General features: G+C 38.6%; 1 protein-coding gene across 2 annotated transcripts in view; it reads right to left on the reverse strand.

Moving 5' to 3' along the window:
• Positions 1-14,870, reverse strand: part of LOC116721391 (epidermal retinol dehydrogenase 2) — a 34,965-nt gene extending 20,095 nt beyond the window's left edge. Inside the window, exons 1-4 of one of the 2 annotated variants that reach the window (XM_032565085.1) lie at positions 14,739-14,870; positions 6,144-6,471; positions 5,399-5,530; positions 2,038-2,137 (exon numbers count right to left, since the gene is read on the reverse strand). In XM_032565085.1, the coding sequence (XP_032420976.1) occupies positions 2,038-2,137; positions 5,399-5,530; positions 6,144-6,464 (553 nt within the window). In that variant the 5' untranslated portion in view covers positions 6,465-6,471; positions 14,739-14,870. Of the gene's footprint in view, positions 1-2,037; positions 2,138-5,398; positions 5,531-6,143; positions 6,472-14,575; positions 14,704-14,738 lie in introns of those variants that run through there. The other variant, XM_032565084.1, reaches the window with a different exon arrangement.
• Positions 14,871-23,758: the final 8,888 nt, after the last annotated feature.

The following is a 23,758-nucleotide window of genomic DNA, read 5'->3' on the forward strand; positions in this document are numbered from 1 at the left end:
GTATTGTGGATACCAATGGATACCAGTTCAACAAATTTTGATTTTAGGGGTTTAATCTAGTTAGTTTTAGATTAGGTTAGCAAAGAGATTAGGTTTACATTCAGTTGGATGCCCAGGTAAATAAAATAGAAGTAGACTGTATATTCTGTCTGCCCCCAGTCAGCTTCTGGCTCTGCTGGAAGTTTCTTCGTGTTAAAGGGGAGTTTTTCTCTCCACTGTTGCTACATGAAAGCTTGGTATGAGGGATTGCTGTAAAGTCCGTGACTTGAATCAATTGGTGGGTTTATTTTGATATGCTCCTTGGAATATCTGTAGCGCTGCAGCTGGTGCAGAATCAGACCCTGAGGAGACCCATAAACATCACCACTGAATCATTGTTTATAATAACCGATAAAAGTGTTTTGTAGTTTTGTAGTTACAGTTATGTTCACAGTAATAGTGTGTTTAAAAAGGTAAGTAAACCTCAAATAAATTGTATTTTAGTGAACACAAATGCATTGGCGACACTGCACATTCTATTTCAAAGCAAGAAAATCGGAAAATGTAATTGGATAGGATAACATTTCACAGAAAGTCAAGAAATATGTTAAAAAAACAGAATTATTGACATCTTTCTTCACAAACTCAAAAATGTATAAACTAAGAAATACTTAAAGATTCAACTTTCCTGAGAATCATAAGCTAATGTTTTGTTGTTGCATAATCACAGATTCTGATAACTGCTTCACATCAGTACATGTAGTCAACCAACTTCTGGCACCGGTCAACAGGTATTGCAGCCCAGGACAATTATAATATATTCCACAATTATTCAGCATTTTTTGGTTTTGCTCATGAATAGCATTTTTATGTCAGCGTTTTGTATGGGATTAAGATCCAAGGATTGTGCTGACCACATTACTTGAATTTTGTTTTTCTGGAACCTTGATTTTGTTCGCTTGCTGGTGTGTTTGGGGTCATTGTCTTGTTGAAACACCCATTTGAAGGGCATGTCCTTCCAGGGCAAAATGACTTCCTCCAGTATTCTTGTGTTCTCAAACCTATCCATGATCCCTGATATGTGAAAAATAGGACACTGTAGTATAAGGATCATTCCCATATCATGATGCTTGAACCACCATGCTTCACCATCTTCACAGTGTACTGTGGCTTGAATTCAGTCTTTTCAGGACTTTAGTCCACAAAATATTACACAATTTTTGTTTAGGCCAGTCATTGTGTTCGTTGGCAAGTTGTAGCCGCTCTACTAATCTGGCATGAATTATTCTAAAACAAGATTGTACTTTACTCAGATAAGAGGTTAAGTATGAGGTGAATCACTCATAATCATTAATTATTTCATTATTGCTCACTATAATCTTTGACTTTCACTGATTTTTATTTAATAGGCTTTTTTATTGATTTGTCTGACTATCATCTTTTTCAAATAAGCAAAGTGGGTATATATGTGAATGTAGTGTTTTATTAAATCAAGATTCACCCAATTCATAGATTTTTGGTCATACATTTTATCAAAAAAGAACTCTATGGACAATTTTAGCCCAAGTATTTCAGAGAAGGCGTTGGCCAATGACAACTACTGTCCTTGGAGGAACAAAGGTACTTTGTACTTGCTGGTCAAGTGCTCCTCTACCTCTACCCCACCACCACAATCAACACCTACAGCATCAACACAATGTTGTCTTTTAATACTTTGGACAGAACCTTAATTCAGATTCTCAGTTTACAATATTTCACCTTTGATTTATTCTCTTCAAGTCAAACTCAAGTTTGAGGAAATAAGAAGTCAGATCCCTGCTGTGCTATCTCATTAACAAGGGAATGCACACCAGGGAATATGGAGGGTGGATATGCTAGAATCAGTGTTGGAACGGATGATATTTGAGCAAGTTGGGCCTTTCTGACATGGCAGGCCTACAGTTGTGACAAAGAGCAAGTCTTGCATGCTTCATGGTGCGCAAGCACATGTCGGATCCTAGGGATCCTAGGACCAGCCCCGCTTTATCACGTCAATTGTATGACCGAAAGAGGACACACCTGCTAATCCATTTACGCCAATGAGTCCAGCAGAGCTGGCAATGCTGACCAGATGGCCATGGTTATTGGCGATCATGGCAGGTAGAAAGGCCTTGTAGGTCTGAGAGAAGGAAAACAAATAAGAAAAAATAAAAATAAAATGCACAACTGTTATTAGTAAAAAAAAATACATGAAAAATGGGAATGTACAAACTACAAAGTAAAAAATTATCTACCACATTTCACAAAAGATTTAGTGTTAGATGATCAGACTAATCCTAAGAATAACAATTATCTTTTATAACATTCAGACAGACAGACAGAAATGTAATTTTCCTATCAACTTAAAATTTCTGTTTGTGATATTTAATAACTCAATTATTTCAAAATTTCATATCTTTCATTATATTTTTCACTCTTGGATGTTGCTATTTTGATACTTGTGCAATGCATGCTGGGTTAATAATGCGGTATGGTCCGGCAACACCTGTTTAGCGTCTGGTCTTTGGTCCGTAAGTAAACACAGGGAGGCTAACTTTACAAGAGTTGTTTTTATCTTATTGCATTTGACTAGTGTAAATTTAGATAATGGCATCACTGTTGGCTGTAATTTCAAATAAAAAACAAAAAATAAAAACAGAAACAGTGAGGTGAGTCTTCATCATCTCCCAAATGAAGAAAATAAAGAAGAGAGCAATGGGAAAAACCTTTTGGAAGAACATAACTTCATTTGAGTCATTTGCACAAGCAAAACTGATGAAGGATCTAACAGGTCGTTACCCTGCAGGCAATAACCAAATGCCGTGATGACAGTTTTCATCCATAACGCACCTAAGCCCTGCCGCCAACTAGAGATCAAAAGATGCTGGGAGAAACATCAGAGACAGGCAGCGCTGGAAGCTTTTTTAAATGATGATGAAGATATTGCTACTGGTGCCGGTACTAAATGTGAAACCACGGACCCGAGACCAGACCCAAAACAGGAGTTACCGGACCGAAGACTGGAACAGACACAGAGCATGTGTAGGTGAATAATTATGTTGTTTGTGCTAGGGATGCCCGATCAGGTTTTTCACTGCTGATTCCGATTCCAGTCACCCATGAGGGCCGATCACTGCCAATCACCTGGATTGGACGTTAATTTTTCGCTTTAGGTATAAATGATACTATGTGATCTACCAAAATGGAAAAATGATCTGGCAATAAATTCACTTAATTTAGACATAAAACATGCAAAATACTTGCAGGCACAATAGAGCAGCTATTTAGTCAAAAGTCAACTGAAAAACCTGCAATCAGTAGAATAATATTTAACAGTAAGATTCTCAGTATCCTAAATTATTCATGAGTCAAATAACACTGCCTATAACAAATAGTGTCAAGAAAAAGAGGAAACATTCATTCAAAGTCAAATGCAGGTTGCATCAAATATTTCTGTTTCTGACTGAGCTGAGTAATTCTGCAGAACATAGGGAGGAGGCAGAGGAGATTATTTTCCCCAGAGATTATCTGTCTTATGTTTGGACATAGCGAAAGTTTTAATACACATGTAAAATCTGTTTTTGTTTGCTTTAGTTACATACTGCAGCTTAAGCAGATGTTCGGTGTGAGAGTTCACTGCCAGGTGGAGGTTGAGCGGCGCTACATCTGTGAAATATTACTACCAATCTCGAGTAGCGATGGTCCAACAGTGGGAATAGAATCCAAGATCTTACACCACTGGTCATCCACCTCGAAGACTGAAATTATTTTTCAGGTTATTTGCTTAGCTTTCTGACCGTGATGCTAATACGAGTGAATGTTAGTACTTGTGCACTGCTCTACCTGCTGTCTGGCTGCTCCGGATGTGTTTTTATTTTTTCTGATATAACCATATTCCCTCAAGTGCTTGTTTTTTAAGTGCCATTAGATTCATTCTGTTCATGCATTTTGAAGTGCTTCACCCCAGAGGTATTTTTCCATTGCAATATGTAAACGTCCCCATTCACGCTCAGAGTTGAATGTCCACACTATTTGCTTAGGATTTGTTGCGTCATGTGTGAAGGAAAGAGGAGATCAGCTGCACACAAAGTGAGATACATGTGATCGTTTTTGGTGATTGGCAACAAGAGCCAGTGATTGGCGATCATATACTTTTTTTTTTCTCCCCTCCATGGGGTCTTTTGTGGGCTCTAGTGTCCCTTATATGAAAGTAGGCTGACAGGAAAGGGGGAAGGCAAAGGGGGAAGATATGCGGCAAATATCGCCGGGTCCGTGAATCGAACCCGCGGCGGCTGCGTCGAGAACTCAAGGCCTCCAAACGTGGGTCGCGCTATCCCCTAGGCCACCACAGCACGCCCGATCACATACTTTTTCACGGATATCGGCCGATTATGATTGGTGGCCAATCGATGGGCACATCTCTAGTTTGTGCAGTTTTAGTCAGGAAATGTGTTACGGTAGAGTTCTAGGTCACTTTGACCTGAAAAGGATGTCTGCATGATTCAATAAAGGTCATTTGGATCCAAATATCAGAAGGGAGTTTGTGTCTGGATAGATAAGGAAATAACTCAAAGTGCTGTAAGTAGTCACATGGGCTGTTTGAAACAGTTCAACTGTGGACTGGAAGAATCCACAGTTCTTAATCCATAGACTAAGAAATGAGCCAAGTAAACTGCCTATGTCGAAGGAAAGATATCCGTTGATCGACACGTCCAAATACACACCAATAGATAAGAAATCCTTTAAGAGGTTCAGCAACCATTGAAAGTGGGTGATTTGGGGAGATTTGGGATATTTTGTGAGCTCTTCGGAGGTCTGTTGCAGCTGTTGAATTAGTAATGTGTATGCAGACTAAATAAATTTCCCCCCAGCTGCACTGATCGGAGTACAGAAGATTCGTGTAACGTATGATTTTATTTTTCACTCCATCAGTTTGCCACTTTTTATTACCCAATAAATGTCAGCTATTTACCGGATCACACCATCCAACCAGCGGTACATGTCTTTCATTGTTTCGTTTATGAAGCTGAAGGTGGCAGCAGCAGCAAACACCAGCTTCTTCTGCCAACTCTTTCTCTTCCTCCATTTGGTCCTCCTCATCTTCATTATCTCTTGTGATTTCTACATTCCCATCAATTTCAACGCAGTCCAGTTCAAACTGAAAAGGCCTAACGCCGTTATTCAATGCCTTTGTGGCTGGACAGAGCTTGCGTAGTTGGACCTAGCAAACGTATTTTACCCAGAATGCATTGCAGAGTGACATTTTATTTAAATTTATAAAACAGCCTACACTTTCTCTGCATTGTTTTACATGTGAAATAAATATTTCTCAAATAAAGTTTATTGTTTCAACTAATCATGGATCCCTTTAATAATGCTGCAAATCAGTGTTTTGACTAACCCAGAAGTGAGCCATAGCGTTGACCTCCATGGTCTTCTCAATCAGAGAGTCTGGAGCATCCATGAATTTCTTCCCTGTCACAATTCCGGCATTGTTCACCAAGATGCTGACATCACCCACTTCTCTCTTAACCTGCAAGGAGAAAAGAAGTATTTCAAGAAAAAATACACTTACTTGTACAAACTTAGTGGCCCCAGAACCTAAAGAATGACTGGGCCAAGCGGACTGGAATTTAGCACACATCCAAGCCACTTACAGGCATACAGCAGATACACTCCATTTCTATTGTAGGGTTTTACCTCCTGATCTTTTCAAAATTAAAACTTATTTAATTCAATTCCAAGTATACACAATCCCACAACATATTCTACAAAATTAAAAGTTTTTATCAAATAAAGAATTAACAGCATTGCAGATTCAAGTAGTGTTTAGGGTTTACTATCAAGGAATTGATTGGTTGATTATCAGGAGGTGTGAACATTTCAATAAAACAGGAGTTTTGCCAGTTGGCATGCAAGCGTTTTAACACAATGCCATCATGGAAAGAAATCAGCGATGATCAGTAACTGTTACTGCCTCCAAACAGTCTAAGCTCCACCATTCTACTTTACTGTGAGAAAGAATTTTCCCTAATTACAAACATCTAAGAAAGCAGCTTTTTCGTGAAGCAATTGAGGCCATTTTACCCCAAGGTCAGTCCATATGTAAACACTACTCAGTTAAACGTGTAAAAACTAAGACTTACCTGATCAGCCACTCTGTAAACTTCATTCTTGTTGCTGCAATCACAGACGAAGCAGTGGACTCTGCTGGCTCCACCATTTTTGGCCAATCTTGCGGTTTCTTTTATGCCCTCCTGGTTAATGTCCCACAGAACCAGCACGGTACCATGAGCCGCAAACTCCTGAGCCATCAGGCGACCGATTCCACTGCCGGCGCCTGTGATCAGAACAACCTCCCCAGCTATGTTCTTTTTCTTCCTCGGAACCAAGAGGTGAATGAGAGATTCTATGTTGTACCATAAAGAGAGAAAAAGGACCTGGATTGATTCCAGAAAGAAATTCATGATGAGTCTGTAGGAAAAAAAAGAAGAAAAAAAAACATATTAAAAATAAGCATAATAAGGTATTGATTTGATTTCTTATGTCTGATATTTTGTTACAATTATATTCAGTTTTATCTAAGTGCTTCTTATTTGTTACATACTGTAGATGTTCATTACCTGGCCTTACCTGTTCACTGTTTTTCAGATGATCTCACAAAGCAATCCATTAAAATGTTTTGGTGACCTTAGTTGGGTTGTTGTTAAGCACTATATAAATCAATTTTGGTGAATCTGGATGTAAAACCCAGAATAGACTGATTTTGAATTTTACTTCTCTTGTCACACTGCCTACTCAAAGTACTTTAAAGAGCTATATTCACCAAGCTGCACTCATGAAAGTGTATGCATTCTTACACCAATACACAGATCAGTGGGCAACTTGGGGTCAAGTGCCTGGCCTTAGGGGGACATGGACCAGTGGCAGGAGGAGGCTAGAATCAACCCCACAATGTTTGGATTGCAAGACAACTACAGTACCAAATTTTTCAGATTAAAAGAACCTTTTGAAAATAACCTTTAAGCAGGTAGTAAACATGCTTTTCATTAAGCCCACATTTCTGTTTTTAAAAATAGTTTATTGATCTGATCTAATATTCTAATTTTAAATGTCATGTTTTTATTAACTATATGTCAAAAATCATTAGCAGAGTAAAGGTTTTCTAACAACCATCTGTGTGTTCCTGAAATTAATATAATAATCTAGTTTATTGAATGGGTCTGTCCTCGATTCACTGAACTCTTCCCCAGAATAAAAGTGAAAGGCAATGAGATTTGCTTAGTCGCTATGCTAACTCGTAACATAGCTTGCTTTTTGTAGAAGAGGATTGCTCAGATCATCAAGCTACCCTGAGCAATATTTGGCCAGCTGTTATATTACAATGCTGTAGTAGAAAGGTAACATGAGAGTGTGATTTTCCTACAGGACCATGTTTTCCAACAACCATAAAACAAAATACTGATATGCAACAGTGTGACAGAGTTAAATTTACAGATGGAATGAACAAGTTGTCCTCTGTACTTCTCTTCTTAGTGCTCACAAAGCAGACTTTACTTCATCTAAGCCATCTTGGCTCTGCCTCCCCAGAGAATCCACCACTCTGCATTTCAGAGATCTGAGACTGGGTTCCAGAAAGTAGCTTTACACCCGTCTTCCCCCAGAATGTGTCTGGCCCCCCAACACTACAAAACAGGCCAGAACCTGTCTGGATCATTAAAAGAAAATTTACAAATAAGCGAAATACACAATCCAACAGTCTGAAATCAAACCTCACACTCATCTTCTGTCTAAAGCTTATACTGGCTCTGCTAAATAAAATATCATTATCAGCAAAAGGTCAATTAGTAAATGACTTCATCACTGAGCATATTATTGATGTTATGTTTCTGACAGAAACATGGCTGGATGACAATACTGAATCGCCTGTACTGACTGAATCAGAATAGAAAACATTAAAGAGGAAGGAGGGGGTGTGGCCTCCATATTTAAGATTTATCTAATGAACTCTTTTAAGGTAATTTGACCTCTTTTGAATATCTGGGAATCATGTGTGTTTATATATATATATATATATATTTTTATTTTTTTTCTTCAGAATGAGCTGAAACCAGGCTTCAGTCCAAGGCCTGCATGCATGTCACGATTTACTTGCTCCACAACACATATTGGACCACCGTCGACATCTGCAGTCTGCTCTCCCTAGCTGTAGTTCCCCCTCAGCCAAAGACAGCTGTTGGTGCTTCAGGAAACAAACCCAGATCAACTGGTGACAGTAACAATAAAAATATGTGGAATATCATTAGAAGAATCATCTGTGTTTTAATAGTCTGTTTGTGTGAACATATTGACTCAATTTTGAGAAGAAAACATAAAGATGTTTCCCAATGCTGCTTTCCATTGGTGTGAAATTAAAGGAACGGTGCTTGGCAAATATAAAATACAATTGTTTTTCAACTCTGTTCTCCCTTTGTTCTTTTATGATCGTGTGAGGATACTGTCGGCTCCTATTACTGAGTGAACTTTAAAATCAATCCATAGATGGTGGCGTCCATTATTATTTCCATTAACAGCACGCTAGTTGCTCTAGTAGAACAGCCATGAAAACCACTCTGGGTATCTTCAAGCCCTGTGATTCCGTAACTTGCCACACTCCTGGAAAATCTGCAGTTCAAAACACTTTTCTTTTCAAAGTTGTTTTTCTAAACAGAATTCGTCTTCTGGCTCCTGTCACATTGCCTCCTGTTAAAAGTGTGATTGCTGCTAGCGGCTCTCAGTCTGCGCCTCTGTTGAATCAGGTGACATGCAGTGAGTGCACAGGCAAAGAAATTCTAATACTTTTTGCATGAATACACGGATTGCCTGAGGTTTTTAAAGATTTAATGTAAAAACAACAAAAAAAGGCATTTTTTCTTGAGTTTTGTCGGAAAACATAGATTCATGCTCACAAAACATACTTCTAGTGCTGGTTGGGGACCACATGTTTAAAGCTGCACTATGTAACTTTTATAAAGAATGATTTTTTTACTTATTTGTTAAAACTGTCACCATGTTATGAGAAAGATAATCTGCGAAAAGATCGATTTCCTCCACCTTCTCCCTATGCTACTATTGCCTTCTGAAGAAATGCACCGCTCCCAACCAAAAACAACCAATTAGAGCCAGAAGGAGGCACTTAATGCTGTCAATCAATGCTGCTCAATGTGCAAAAGGCAGAGAAATAACTTATCGTTACAGGAAAATCATTTATCTGCCGCCATCGGTGGCTATGCTAACCGGCTATGCACTCACAACAGGATCTGCTAGCTGCACCCTAGCAGAGAGCAAGGGGCAGAGGTAATTAGCAGAGTTACAGAGTGTGATTGACAGCACTAAAACCCTCCTCCTGGCTCTGACTGTTTGTGTCTAGTTAGCACTGGGAGCACTGAAACAAGGCAGAAGCCTTGTTTCACAGATTTTTTTCCCCACAGATTATCTGTGAAAAAATGACATGGTGACAGTTTCAACAAATATCCATTGATTTTCTTCCACCTATCCAGGGTCAGGTAACAGGGGAGGGGTGGGGCGAAGGGGAGTAGCAGTAGGTAGGGAGGTCCACTGCTGCTTGGCCAATCCATCTCCCAGAGACTGGCCCCTACCAGGGGCTACAGGCTTCAGGCATGAGTATTAGTATTAGCATGAGTATTAGGGCTGGGTTAATCAAAGAACTGTTTTATTTTTTGTTTTTTTCCATTTTGAGAAAAAAGTCAAAATATTAAGAGAAAAATTTGTACATCCATCAAGTTAGAATAGTAAGAGAAAGAAGTCAGAATAATGTGAGAATTAAGTGATATATTCAGGGGTGGAAATTAGCTCCCGCCACTGGCCAAAAATGGGTAAAAGTATGAAGTGTCATGTAAATTGGAGCAGCGCACACGCCACTGTGGCGGGTTGACAATTTGAACAACAACAAAAAAAAGCTGCATTCACTGAGAAAAGTGAGCGGATACGAGACGAGACTGGTCAGAAAAACTACAACAAAAGCTAAAAAGCACATAAGCCCATTCAGAAAAATGTGTCAATCTAACCTATATGTTTACCACCCAAATTTTGACCACTGGAGCAGATTCAGTAGCAGAGATGGAGGGGGAATTAATGACTGCAGGATTCATTATCGTCAGAGGATTATGATGAGAGACGTGACCAGGGACAGCTTGAGGAAGAGTTCAGGTTAGCTGCTGCTGCCCTGTAAGAAGGAGTGGAAATGTTCATGAAGGAAGAATATTTCATGCAGGGAGGAGGCCAAGTGTGTGTCTGAGTCCAGGAGGGGGAATCCAACACTAAGCTAGCGGTCAGTCAGAAAAACACTGGGATAACACAGGAATGATGATGGCCCGATGAATTAATAATGAACATGAGATGTTTTAGTAATAAGAATAACTGTGAATTTCAATAGAAAATGTAATAAGTAAGGGAAAACAAATAGAAGAGTTAGAAAACAGCTACTGATACCATTTAAAAATGTGCTTGTACTGGTGGGGTTTGTATCAGAAAAAAACAAACAGTGGCTGGTGAAATGTCTGAGTGGCTGATAAAAAAATTCTCTACCAGCCACTGTGGATGGCGGAGAAAAATTTTAATTTCCACCCCTGGATATATTACCAGAATACAGACCTAATGACACAAGAAAAACACATGTTAGGAGGAAAAAAAAGTCAACATTTTATGATGATTCCTCCAAGGAAATTGTGATAAAAATAAAATAAAATAAAGAAGGCTGGCCATCTTGTAAAGTTATACTTTGGCATTTAATCTTTTAACACATCAGCGTCAAATTATAACCAATTGAAAAAATTTCACTGAGCACCAGCAGGCAGTGTGGGTGAAGTGTCTTCCCCAAGATCACAACAACACTATATACATTGTGAAAATAAATGTATTTAATGGAAACATCAATCTTGAAAACAACTCACATTTTGGACAAAAAATTTTTATGCTAGAAAGAGGTGGGTTTTTTTAGCAGTGTCAGAATTGGTGCATTTTGCAAAAACATGGTATGTCATAATTTGAGTGGATGATTCCAGTTTGTATATAGCAGCAAAGAGCTTGTAAGCCCTGGCCTACAATGCACAAAGCCTTAATAAGATGCTGACCTCTCCTCTGATGGGTGATGAGAAGTTCTAGAGCCATGGCTGTAATATGAATAAATCTCCTGGAAGCGTTTACTTCAGTCACCACAATGATTTTTAATGACTTATCATGTAAACAAACTTATTTACGTGGGATTTTAATTGTATTTATTATTTAATGGAAACACCGCAATTGTGAAGTAGTGTTTTTGACATTAGAAAAAAAAAAAAAAAAGTAAAAATATTGTGCTCATTTGCATTGGAAATGTACAGTAGTTGCTGATATTTCCATTGCAACATGTTTTCCTTTGTTTACTTTAATCATTTTTGTTTAATCAGTGTTAACTTTACAATTTAGCCCTGCTTTACAACAGAAGGGCTCATAATATGCATCTTGCAGACACGTCCCAGACCTCGGCCTGTTGATCAGTATTTGTACTCATAAGGTATGATCATCTCCAACATTTTACAATAACTATTACTCCAGTTACCAATAAATATAAGTAACTCAAATAGCTTTAGCTAAGTGAAGCTATAGTTTTACACAGGCACGTGCAGAGGGGAGTGGTGCAATGGGGGCTTGAGCCCCTGCCCCATTTTTCTTTGATGCCAATAGTGCCCAATTTTTTATTTTTTTTCATCTGTATGTCAGAAGGCCTGCTTGTGCCCCTAAGCAATAATATTTTGCTAAATATAAAAATTTAGCAAAATATACTAGTCTGGCTGCCCTCAGTCTAAAAATGACTCCATGTTGTTCAGACTCCGGGTCCATGGTGAGGAGGAGGCGGATCTGTGTCCTCTAACTATCAAATTATGGGCAAGAATATTTTTCATACACTGGTTTGTGAATAAAAAAGTAGGTCTGATGTTGAGATAAGAAAAACTGTTTCTATTTATATTTTCATAATTGTCCTCGCAATAGCGGGACAAAACCCGCCTCGCCTCTAAACACAGAAATGTTTCGGCTGCAGAGAAAACTTCTGACTTTAACTTAATCATTCTGCTAAAAGCCCGGTTCGCTACAGGCAGTCTGAGTCGGTCCACCGACAGATAGAAAGAATATCTGTCTTTATATCAGACATCCTGATATAAGACACGGTACTGCGACTGTCACCACGAGTCGCGACGCACCTCAAAGCCCCGGTACCACCTGGTACCACCTGCGGACTATTCGCTCTGCTTCTCCTTTACGTTTCTATCAGGCTGGTTAAAGCCGCTGCTGACGGGATCTGGGCTGGAGGTGAGCAGCTGTAAATAGAAGTTATTGCAGAACCTAAAGTGTTAAAGGAAGATTTGGCCCATAGCAATTGGAGTTCACAAAATAAATATCAGCGAAAATACTGTAGCAATAATTAGAACCGCAGCATAAAGCCAAACATGCCAAAATGAAATGAATCAAAATGTCCCCAAAGCATCAGCGGACTGGCATAGGGGCCACCGGGGGATTCCAGGTAGATTCCAGGTAGATTCCAGAGATGCGCATCGCAGTGGCTCTTCATGCAGGGCCGTGCCAAGGTAATATGGGGCCTTAGGCAGAACCCCCCCGAAACCCGTCCTACTAAGAACCTCAGCATCACTAACATGTTTAAATATAGATAAGGTGAATCTGTGAGAGGGAGACCAGATTTATTGGCCAAGTTTAAAATCAATCACTGATTATTGGTTATTTGCTGTGATGTATTTGTGAACAAACCCAACTCAAACACAAAGATTACACCATACTGTAGCCATGGTAACACAACAATCAAACTATCAAGATGATTCTTTAAACTTTTACAAAGTAAACTTTCTAATTAAATCCTAAATGTACTTTTTTTTTCTCAGCTGAATGCATTAAATAAAATGTAATAACATTGTCATTCTCTATAAACGATGAATTCTACAGGTTTAGATCTATGGTCTGTGTTACAATTAAACCATTTCTAGGGCCCCTGAATGTCTGGAGGCCCCTGCCAGCAGCTACTGAGTTTTCTTTGCCTTGATATCCCAGGCTTATAATTCTAGATCTCAGAGGTGTTAACATCAAACTATTATATAGAGTTAACCCCTTTGAGCTTTTTTGATCTATAAATCAGCCTGTAGCCAAGTTGTTGTAGAGGTTAAATAGATATTATTAGGGCTTAATTAGTAAAATGGCAGCAAATTTGCTTGTTTCATAACTTCATAACCAGAGACCTTCTCTCCTCTGTTTAACAGCTACAATCTCAGATTAGCTCAGCCCTCCAGGACTGTTAGCAGCAGAAACAGCAACTTTACCTGTTGGGGAAAATAGACTACATTTGCTTCGCATTGTCCCCACATGATGGCAATGATATAGTAGGATCCAAGTAGATTATTAATTAATATGGGTTGTTGCTATGTTGTTGTACGGAGTTTTAAGATCTTGTTCAATGTGCCTTTTTTTAACTTTGAGCCCCTGCCCCTCCAAAGATCTCTGCACGGCCCTGGTTTTACATAACTTTGGGCCACAGTAAATTTTAAAGCTCTGTCATGAAATGCTTTAAAATTGAAAACTAAACACATCTAAGACTCTAAAGGCAAACACATCCTCAGTTTACAAGGCTGGAACCCATCTGTGTGTTTTCTGACGGAGTCCGAAAACACATGCCGCTCCATTCTGAATAATGAGAATGTCCGACAACATGTCCACTTTCAGAGCCTTCCTTCACTGGAGCCAGACATGTTGCTGAAATCAAGCAGGAGATCTGTGGTGCTTGAAATGATAAACTCAGCTGTTCACTAAGTGTGCTACCATGTGGGTCAACATGCATGAGTCTCTTATCCTGCTGGTAAGTTTTAAAAGCAGATGAAAGATCCATTACTGAACCAACTGGAGGAAAAATGGCCGCTTTGGATGATGTAAGTGTGTTGTGATGTTATCACAGTGAAATACAGACATGATAATTCTGACAGTGTTATCATGGAGAGTGAAATATAGCACAGGCCCAGCTCCAACTCAGCAGACTGAGTCAGCAGCTCTCAGACTTTGATCAGGTCATACAGACACAGGGAGTTGATGGGCTTCCAGCTAGAATTTCTACATTAGTAGTTGTAATGACTTTAGAAGGACACATTTAAATACTCATTACATACAAGTTCATACACATGATTTAGATTGGTTCAAATACAGGTGGAATACTACTAAAGAATTGTGGATTTTAATATAGATTTAATATTAAACGCGCTTAGAAAAGTGGTAAAAAAAAAACAAAAAAAAACCATTTTGTCTGATTTCCTCTATTGGGTTGTGCGGTTGTTTTCTAAGTAGCGCTGTCTGAACATCAGTACTCTTGGTTTCTGGTTGCTTCTATAACTTCCGAACAAAGGAACAAATACAGTAAACAGAACCGCACAACGTCGCGTTGAGAGTTTTTCAGTTGCTATGAATAATTAGTTGATTTAAATAAATGGATTTCTGGCAAGAGTTCAACTTGATCCTGCAGCTGGAATAAATCAATGACGGAACTTACCTTCGGAACAGAGAAAGTTCAACAAATCCTGCTGTCAGTTCTTCAAATGCAAATAATAAATCAGCTAGAAACTCGACCTTTACTCTCGACATGTTCTAAGATTATTAAACGGACTCTGATCTCATAAAAACCTGGCTGATGAAATAAGCAGGCTCTTACATACCGCGGTGCAGCAGCAGGTCCACTTGGTTCAGTTCTGGGTTCTGTCACGGTACAAACCAGGCGTTTTCTGCAGCCTGGGGCGTAAAAACAGTAACTGTCACCACTTCAGCTAAACCAGAGAGGAGGGGCCGGATGCACGCAAAGCATGGTGGTACATTGAGTTCATAAAGAGTCCCTCTTTCTTTCTTTCGTTTTTCCTCTCTTTCGTTCTGTCTTTCTTTCGTTCTTTCGTTCTAAATCACAATTGTGAAATATGATTGCTGAGATTTTCTGTAAAATAAGACTCAAGGTACTTTTACTCTCATATGACTGAGTCTTGTAATTATGACATATAATTTTTTTAAGTGACTGACATGGTCTTTCACAATATTAAGTAGGTACAAAAATAGTAAAACAAAATATGGTAAACTGTGATCAGAAAACAAGGTTTGCTGATTGTTTTGGAACACTTGCTAAACAGGGTCCAGCTTTTGTACAAGAGGATGAAAGTAGTGTGCTACCATGCAAAATGAGAACTACCTTTATGACAATAGAGCTGACAAAGTTGGTGCCACTGTAATTCAAAACAAAGATGCTCATGGAGTGGAGATTTTGAGATAGCTATAGACCATTGAGTTATAACCCTACATTGGCTTTTGGACAAGAAATAGGGAGTTTCCTAGATAAAGCTACTGAGGATAGCCATGTCACAAAAAGATAATATGATTTTCTTTAGCAACAACACCCTGTGAGGCCTGTTTTTGACACATTGCCTAAAATGCACAAATCTAAGGTAGAACCTGTTCCTGGTTGTCCTATAGTTGCAGGTAATCAGTCTCTAACAAAACTTCTTACTATATGTCAACTCCCATATTGTACAGCAGCTTCCTTTTTATGTTAAAGATACAGTTCATATTTCACACAAATTTCATCTATCGGCAAACTTTCTGAAACTGATTCACTCTGCATTATGGATATTGTCAACTTATACACAAACATCCCCCAAAAAGAGGGTTAAGAAGCGCTGGTATATTATCTGAACAAGAAAGAAACCTCTATACCCTCCACAGGTTTCCTGTTAAATTTGACCAAATTAGTGTTGAACAAGAACTGTTTTTGATACAAAAATTCCATCTTCAGAGCCTACCCTTAAATTTTTATTACATTGCAGCACAGAATCAGTTTCCTTTCTAGATGCACTTCTTAATAAATCAGATATACTTAAGACTGTTGTCTATATGTTTACATTACAGTAGTTATTTATCTAGTCTTAAGAAATGTCTTCCTTTCAGTCAGCTTCTGGGAGTCAGAGGGTTTTGTAATACAAAGGAAGCTTTTAACATACAAGCTAAAGAGCTACAGATTTAGGGATAGAGGTTATGGGGGCCAGATATGAAAAAATGTAATGAAGAAGTTAAAAGTCTGAACAGAGATGTAGTTTTAGTACCTAAACCTCCTTCTAAGGTTTATCTTTGGCACGTTTTGTCTAGTGACCATACCATATCTAGTGTTTTTTTTTAAAAACAACCAAAAAAAAACAAACAAATGTCTTTTGTTTGTTTAAACTTTCACCATGTCATGAATTTAGTTTGAGACAGAAAATCTGAGAAAATCAGAAAAAGGTTTGCTACTCTGGTGTCCCCAAAATAACTGGAAAAAAGCACCGTTCTCCACCGTTCAGAGGTGTGGTATGCGACCATATGTGTTTTGCTAATAAGTGGGCCAAGAATCTGGGGGACTTTGTAGTTAGACCAGACTGTTATACCCCTTCTCCTCACTTTTTGTCTCAAATACCTGGTGGTAATTTCTCGTTATAGTTGTGCTCAGTGTAGTGCGATGATTAAAGGCAATGTGTTCTTACATTTTCATACAGGTGAAAAGTTTTCCATTTCAAATAAAATTAATCAAATTTAATTTAATTTAATTTAATTTAATTTAATTTAATTAATAAAATTATCAGACTAAGAGATAAAGTTTTGCTACACAGGGAAGCACCTTTGATCCACTATTTAGAGACAGTAAGAATTCATGTTGAATTGTTTTCTTTGACTTTTGTGATTGTATGTATTTATTCAATTAATGTTGCATGTCACTGGTTATGCTCATTTATCACAAATGTTTTCTGATTAGCTGGGCAATCAGACCCAAGGACAGCCAAAACATGTCCTTAGATGCCCTTTAATTTCTCTGTTGACACATTGCTTGTCTGTAACAATCTGACGAAGACATGAAGCCAAAACATGTCCTTTTTTTGCCCACATTACACATCTGTGTAATGTGAGTGCTGATTATTTCCATTTTCCCCAGTTTTGGAACAGCCACATAATTAATAGAACATTGCAGATTCTTTGCAAGAACAAAAAACACTTTTTAAAAAAACTAAATTTGTAATTATATCAAAGGCATTTTTCATAATGTTTAGCAATTTCCTCACTGATTGGAAAATCTAAAATAGGACCACATTGACCTCTTCTTCATAACTACAATTGAGGAATACTGTAAAAAATAAAAATAAAAACTACACAGCATCAATGCTGCAGAGACCCATAAATGTTCATTTATGACCATCTACTCAAGTCAGTATATGCTGTATGAAAGTGAGAGAAAATTGATTGGGCAACAGTGGCTCAGGAGCAGTGATGGCATAGTTACTTTGAAAAAGTAACTTTAATCGGATTACTGATTTCTCCTTGAAAAAGTAGCTTGTCCCGCTGCACAGATTTGTGACATTTATCTTAATATTAATAATTATAATGGCGTTTAGTCGCACAACTTTAGGGACACGTTCATTCGTGGCTGTTTTCACGTTCATTGCGCTGTTCATATGAGTCTCGATGTTTGCGGTTTTCTGGAGCACAACGCAGAGCTCAAAGTCACTCACAGCAAATATATTAACTCAGGCCCGGTGGCATGGGTGGGCATTGGGGGGCATTGCCCGGCCACAGATTCAGCTGTGCCCACCCACCCCCGGACTGGAAGCTGTTTGGAAGGTAAAAACCTTAGAATGGCCAACTTTCTGTTATTCCTATATCAATTTGATACAATAGAAAAATTACAAAAGAAAATAGTAACGTAAAGTGGTATCGATAAGTAACTGTAGTCTGACTACTGGATTTGAAATAGAAATGCGTTAGATTACTCATTACTGAAAAAAGTGGTCTGACGTCACTGCTCATCAGGTAGGAGTTTGTCTTGTGGGTTGTCAGTTTGAACCCCGTCTTTGACTGTCTTTGTCATTGTGTCCTTGGGCAATGACACAGTGACCCGCCTTGCCTGCTGCTAGTGGTCAGAAGGCCGGCAATGCATGACATCAGACTGCCCCAGGGAAGCTCTGCCTGCAATGTAGCTCACAACCATCAGTGTGTGAATCTGTGACTGACTGAATGTAGTATAAAGTCCTTTGGGGTCCTCTAGACTTGATAAAACACTGTACACATACCGTAGTTTGCTTTGTAGTTTTCTTCCTGCAGTGAGGTTAGTGTTAGTAGATACCCAAGAAATCTATTCCACCAATAATCTAACAGTAACTAAAGGTTATAAAATCATGTCCAGTGCACCATCATCATATGTGCAGTGCATCGTACTACAGTAAAGGAAAATATACATTCTTTATGCCACTCATACCTCTAATGTTTCACTGTCTGATTTCTTGTTACAGGAAGCAACACTCAGTAAAACTTCTTAATTTGAATGAGATGTTTTTCAATGACTTAGTGTTGACCCAAAGGGACTTCTGATGAATGTTCTAGAAAACTGTTTCATCATTTTATATTTCTGTTCTATTGGCCAAACCATGTATTGCTTTGTTCACAGTTGCTCCTTCTTATGCAAGCTTCTTCTGCAAGCTGGGCAAGATGTGGCCTAAAAGAAAATGTTACAGAAATACGTAAAAAGTGTGAATTGAATAAGCTTTTAATTGCAATTCTAAAACCTAAAAACCTAGGGCTGCACAGTGGGGCAGTTGGTAGCACTGTTTCCTTGCAGCAAGAAGGTCCTGGGTTCGATTCCCAGCCCGGGGTCTTTCTGCACGGAGTTTGCATGTTCTCTCTGTGCATGGTGGGTTATCTCAAGGTAGCCCGGCTTCCTCCCACAGTCCAAAAAACATGACTGTCTTAATTGGTCTTTCTAAATTCTCCCTAGGTGTGAGTGTGTTTGTGTATGGTTGTGTGTCCTGTCTGTTTCTGTGTTGCCCTGCGACAGACTGGCAACCTGTCATGGTGTACCCTGCCTCTCGCCCGGAACGTTAGCTGGAGATAGGCACCAGCACCTCCTGACCCCACTAGGGACAAGGATATAAGAAAATGGATAGATGGATGGATGGACGGGGCAAACAGAGAAATAGAGACTGAAGAGCAGCAGCTCCAGCTCTGATCCTGACTGACCTTTCCTCACAAAATCCCCTGGTCTTTAATGAACTTCCCCTCTAACAGCGGTTTCTCCTCAGCTCTCTCTCTCATTAGAAAACACAGTATGAAAACGTTAACTAGGCTAAGAAAATAACAATCAGTGGTTACTTCAGGCCAATTTAGCTAAATAGGAAATATTTCTCTGCCTGCAAAGTCAAGTAATTCTGCTCGTAAAAATTATGTTTTTATTTTCTTTCATTCTTTCCAATGAATCCAGTTTGTATTGTTAAATGGTTGAAACAAGTCCACACAGCTCCGAGCAGAAGTGTGAGCACGAGGAGAAGTTTTGAGTGCAATCATTACACATTTTGAGAAGAAAGACATGAAGTCCTGCTTTCAGACTGAACATGTGTGCTTGGATTATGGCAGAAAAATTCCCCCAAAGCCTTTCAGGTTCTTTTGGTGAGAGTTCACAAGTATTTAATATAACATGATCAGCAGATGTTAATTTATAACAATTTCCCAACCACAGTCCCTATACTTCAAAATATTTCAGTTTAATAACACTCTTTTTATTAATCTGTGCTAAATAAAGTATGTTAGTAGCAATATTATGTGGGCTCAGTGATGGCATAGTTACTTTGAAAAAGTAACTTTAATCGGATTACTGATTACTCCTTGAAAAAGTAACTACAATCAAATAAATCAAGTGACTACTTGATTTTTAAAGTAACTAAGTTACATTGAAAGTAACTTTTTTAGTTACTTTCAGCAGCTGCTAACAACGCTCCGCCTCCTGTGAAAATTACATTGATCTTTGCCAATACTTAATTGTAAGCTATTTTATAATGGTAACATCAACAATGTGTCTCCATTTATAAGGTTGAACTGAAGAGGAGATTGTTTAATGGTTACAACAGTACAAATAAAAAACGTGATTAATTTGTGTTTTCCACTGTTGTCTGCAGGCACGTTCAGAGGGGGGAGGGGGCGGGAAGGGGGCTTGAGCCCCTGCCTCTTTTATCCTTGATGCCCCTAGTGCCCTTTTGAGTTTTGTTTTTTTTCAATTTTTTATTTTAAATTTTTTAATCTGTGTGTCAGAAGGCCTGTTTGTGCCTCTCAGCAATAATATTTAGCTAAATATAATAATTTAGTAAAAATAAACTAGTCTGGCTGCCCTCAGTATAATAATGACTCTCAGAGCCTCCATGTTGTTCAGACTCCGGGTCCATGGTGAGGAGGAGGGGGATCTGTGTCCTCTAACTATCAAATTATGGGCAAGAATATTTTTCATACACTGGTTTGTGAATAAAAAAGTAGGTCTGATGTTGAGATAAGAAAAACTGTTTCTATTTATATTTTCATAATTGTCCTCGCAATAGCGGGACAAAACCCGCCTCGCCTCTAAACACAGAAATGTTTCGGCTGCAGAGAAAACTTCTGACTTTAACTTAATCATTCTGCTAAAAGCCCGGTTCGCTACAGGCAGTCTGAGTCGGTCCACCGACAGATAGAAAGAATATCTGTCTTTATATCAGACATCCTGATATAAGACACGGTACTGCGACTGTCACCACGAGTCGCGACGCACCTCAAAGCCCCGGTACCACCTGGTACCACCTGCTGACTGTTCGCTCTGCTTCTATTTAACGTTTCTACCAGGCGGGTTAAAGCCGATGCTAACAGGATCTGGGCTGGAGGTTCACGGCTGTAAATAGAAGTTATTACAGAACTTCAAGTGTTAAAGGAAGATTCGGCCCATTTAGAGTTCAGAAAATACTGCAGCAATAATTAGAACCGCAGCAAAAAGCAAACATGCCACAATTTAATAGGGATTCCAGATAAATTCCAGGTAGATTCCAGAGATGCTCATCGCAGCGGCTGTTCATGCAGAGCCGGCCCAAGGTAATATGGGGCCTTAGACAGAACCTCCCGCCCCCCTGAAACCCTTTGTCATGAGTTTAAAATCAATCACTGATTATTGGTTATTTGCTGTGATGTATTTGTGAACAAACCCAACTCAAACACAAAGATTACACCATATTGTAGCCATGGTAACACAACAATCAAACTATCAAGATGATTCTTTAAACTTTTACAAAGTAAACTTCCTAATTAAATTCTAAATGTACAGTTTGCTTTTTTCTCAGTTGAATGCATTAAATAAAATGTAATAACATTGTCATTCTCTATAAATGATGCTACAGGTTTAGATCTATGGTCTGTGGTACAATTAAACCATTTCTAGGGGCCCCTGAATGTCTGGAGGCCCCTACCAGTAGCTACTGAGTTTTCTTTGCCTTCATAAGATGATAAGTCTTATAATTCTAGGTCTTAGAGGTTTAACATCAAACAGTTATATAGAGTTAACCCCTTTGAGCTTTTTTGATCTACAGTATAAAGCAGTCTGCAGCCAAGTTGTTCTAGAGGTTAAATAGATATTATTAGGGCTTAATTAGTAAAATGGCGGCAAATTTGTTTGTTTCATAACTTCATAACCAGAGACCTTCTCTCCTCTGTTTAACAACTACAATCTCAGATCAGCTCAGATCTCCAGGACTGTTAGCAGCAGAAACAGAAACTTTATACCTGTTGGGGAAAATATGGACTATATTTGCTTTGCATTGTCCCCACATGATGGCAATGATATAGTAGGATCCAATTCAATTCTTGATTAATATGGGTTGTTGCTATGTTGTTGTAGAGTGTTTTAAGATATTGTTCAATGTGCCCTTTTTAACTTTGAGCCCCTGCCCCTCCAAAGCTCTCTGCACGGCCCTGGTTGTCTGAAAAACTCAAAGAAGGATTTTAAAGCCCCCATACATCCCCCCAGCCTCCAGGTTCTGCGTTACGGCCCTGCGTTTGGTGTCAAAGCGCAGCGCAGAGCTCCTCCTGCAGCTCCACGACTCACATGGCTGCACAGATTTGTGACGCTTATCTTAATATTAATGAATATAATGGCGTTAAGTTGCCATTATAATTATTGGCAACTACGGACACGTTTATTCGTGGCTGTTTTCACGTTTATTGCGCTGTTCAAATTAGTCTCAATTGCAGTTTGCAGTTTTCTGGAGCGCAACGCGAAGCTCGACGTCATTCAGAGGTAATATATTAACTTGACATTAACAAAGACACAGCGGGACGGATCTTCCGGGAAATGATGGACAGGGAGAGCCTGACTAAAACTACCTTAGTGACGGACAAATTCTGGGATTTAGTATGAGTCTCTGCTTATTTCCAAGCCCAAATGAGCAAAAACGAGCCCAAAAAGGCGCAACCCGCCACTCATTAAATTTGCAAGCGACTTAAAAAAAACAAAAAACGCCGAAAGCCGCTTATATTAATCGGACTTGGCGACAGAAACTCAAAATAGTTCCAGTTTTTCCACCAACAAAATGCGCATCTCCCTCCATTGTTTACATTTCTGTCGCATAGAGACGTCGGTCACTCGACAAGATGCGTAGAGAAAATACGATTAAATAGCAAAAGAAAATAGTAACGCACAGTAACGCAAAGTGATTTCGATAAGTAACTGTAGTCTGACTACTGGATTTGAAATAGCAACGCGTTAGATTACTCGTTACTGGAAAAAGTGGTCCGACCACACCAAAAGTGTCAAAAGTGTTACTGACATCACTGTGTGGGATTGAGGCTGTGTATGTCTGTGGTGTAATAATAATGTATTAAATGATAGGATATAAAGTGTATATTCTATCATTTCTGGTGCACAGTGACCTATGCAGTCCAGTGGACACGTTTTGACTGCGCTGCATTTGATAAAGACTGCCATACAACTTATTAATGCGCAAAAAAAAAAAGTTTGCAGGGATCTATATTTGTAGATATCTGTGTTTACTAGTGCAAAATGTAAATTTACTCCTAAAACCTCTTGATGCAATATATTTTCCAAAATGCTTAGGGATCTGTTCTGCACACCAAATGAAGTAATACAAAGTAAAGTAGATATTTGTATTAGTCATCAAGGAATAACCCTGAAAGACGTAGACCTTTGCTCCCCATGCAGAAGAAGATTTCTGGATCTCTGAAGGATCCACTCACAAAGATGATGTTGATAAATGACAAAAAAACAAATATATTCTGCTACAAAAAAGCAAAAAAAAAGAGGACAATTCCCTGAACTGCAAGCAATTTCAAAGTTTACATGTAGATTTTATTGAGTTAAATAACTATTAAGGTAAAAAAAAAAAAAAAATTATGTCTGTGATTGTTGAAGCATTTTCAAAATAGATAAAATATTTTCAGTAATTAATCCTGACACTTATGATTGTAAAATTATTCTTTATAGATTTTATAGTGATACGTGAACACATTTTGTGAACAATACTATTAAAATTGTTGATCAATGTTGAAAATAGATGTGAAGAGTTATTGTTCATACCATCCTTCAAAGTTTAGGGCTGATTGAAAGATTTTAGAACAATAAAAACTGGGGTTTTTTAAAGGGTATTGGAAGAAGCATTGGGTAATTCTACAATTAAATTTATCTCAGAGGGAGAAATGGATGCGGTTGATTATATATAAAACATTTCAGTAAAGGAAGTAACTGCTGACCATGGCAAAGCTGTAAAATTGCAGATATACACCTCAGATTGTAAAAGTAGCTTTCTTGTAATGGTAGCCATTTGGAGATGCAGGAAGGACTGTTTACAAAAGGGGATGCTCTTTTAATGAGCAC

Source organism: Xiphophorus hellerii, chromosome 6 (assembly GCF_003331165.1).
Source record: "Xiphophorus hellerii strain 12219 chromosome 6, Xiphophorus_hellerii-4.1, whole genome shotgun sequence".
Taxonomy (NCBI): Eukaryota; Metazoa; Chordata; class Actinopteri; order Cyprinodontiformes; family Poeciliidae; genus Xiphophorus; species Xiphophorus hellerii.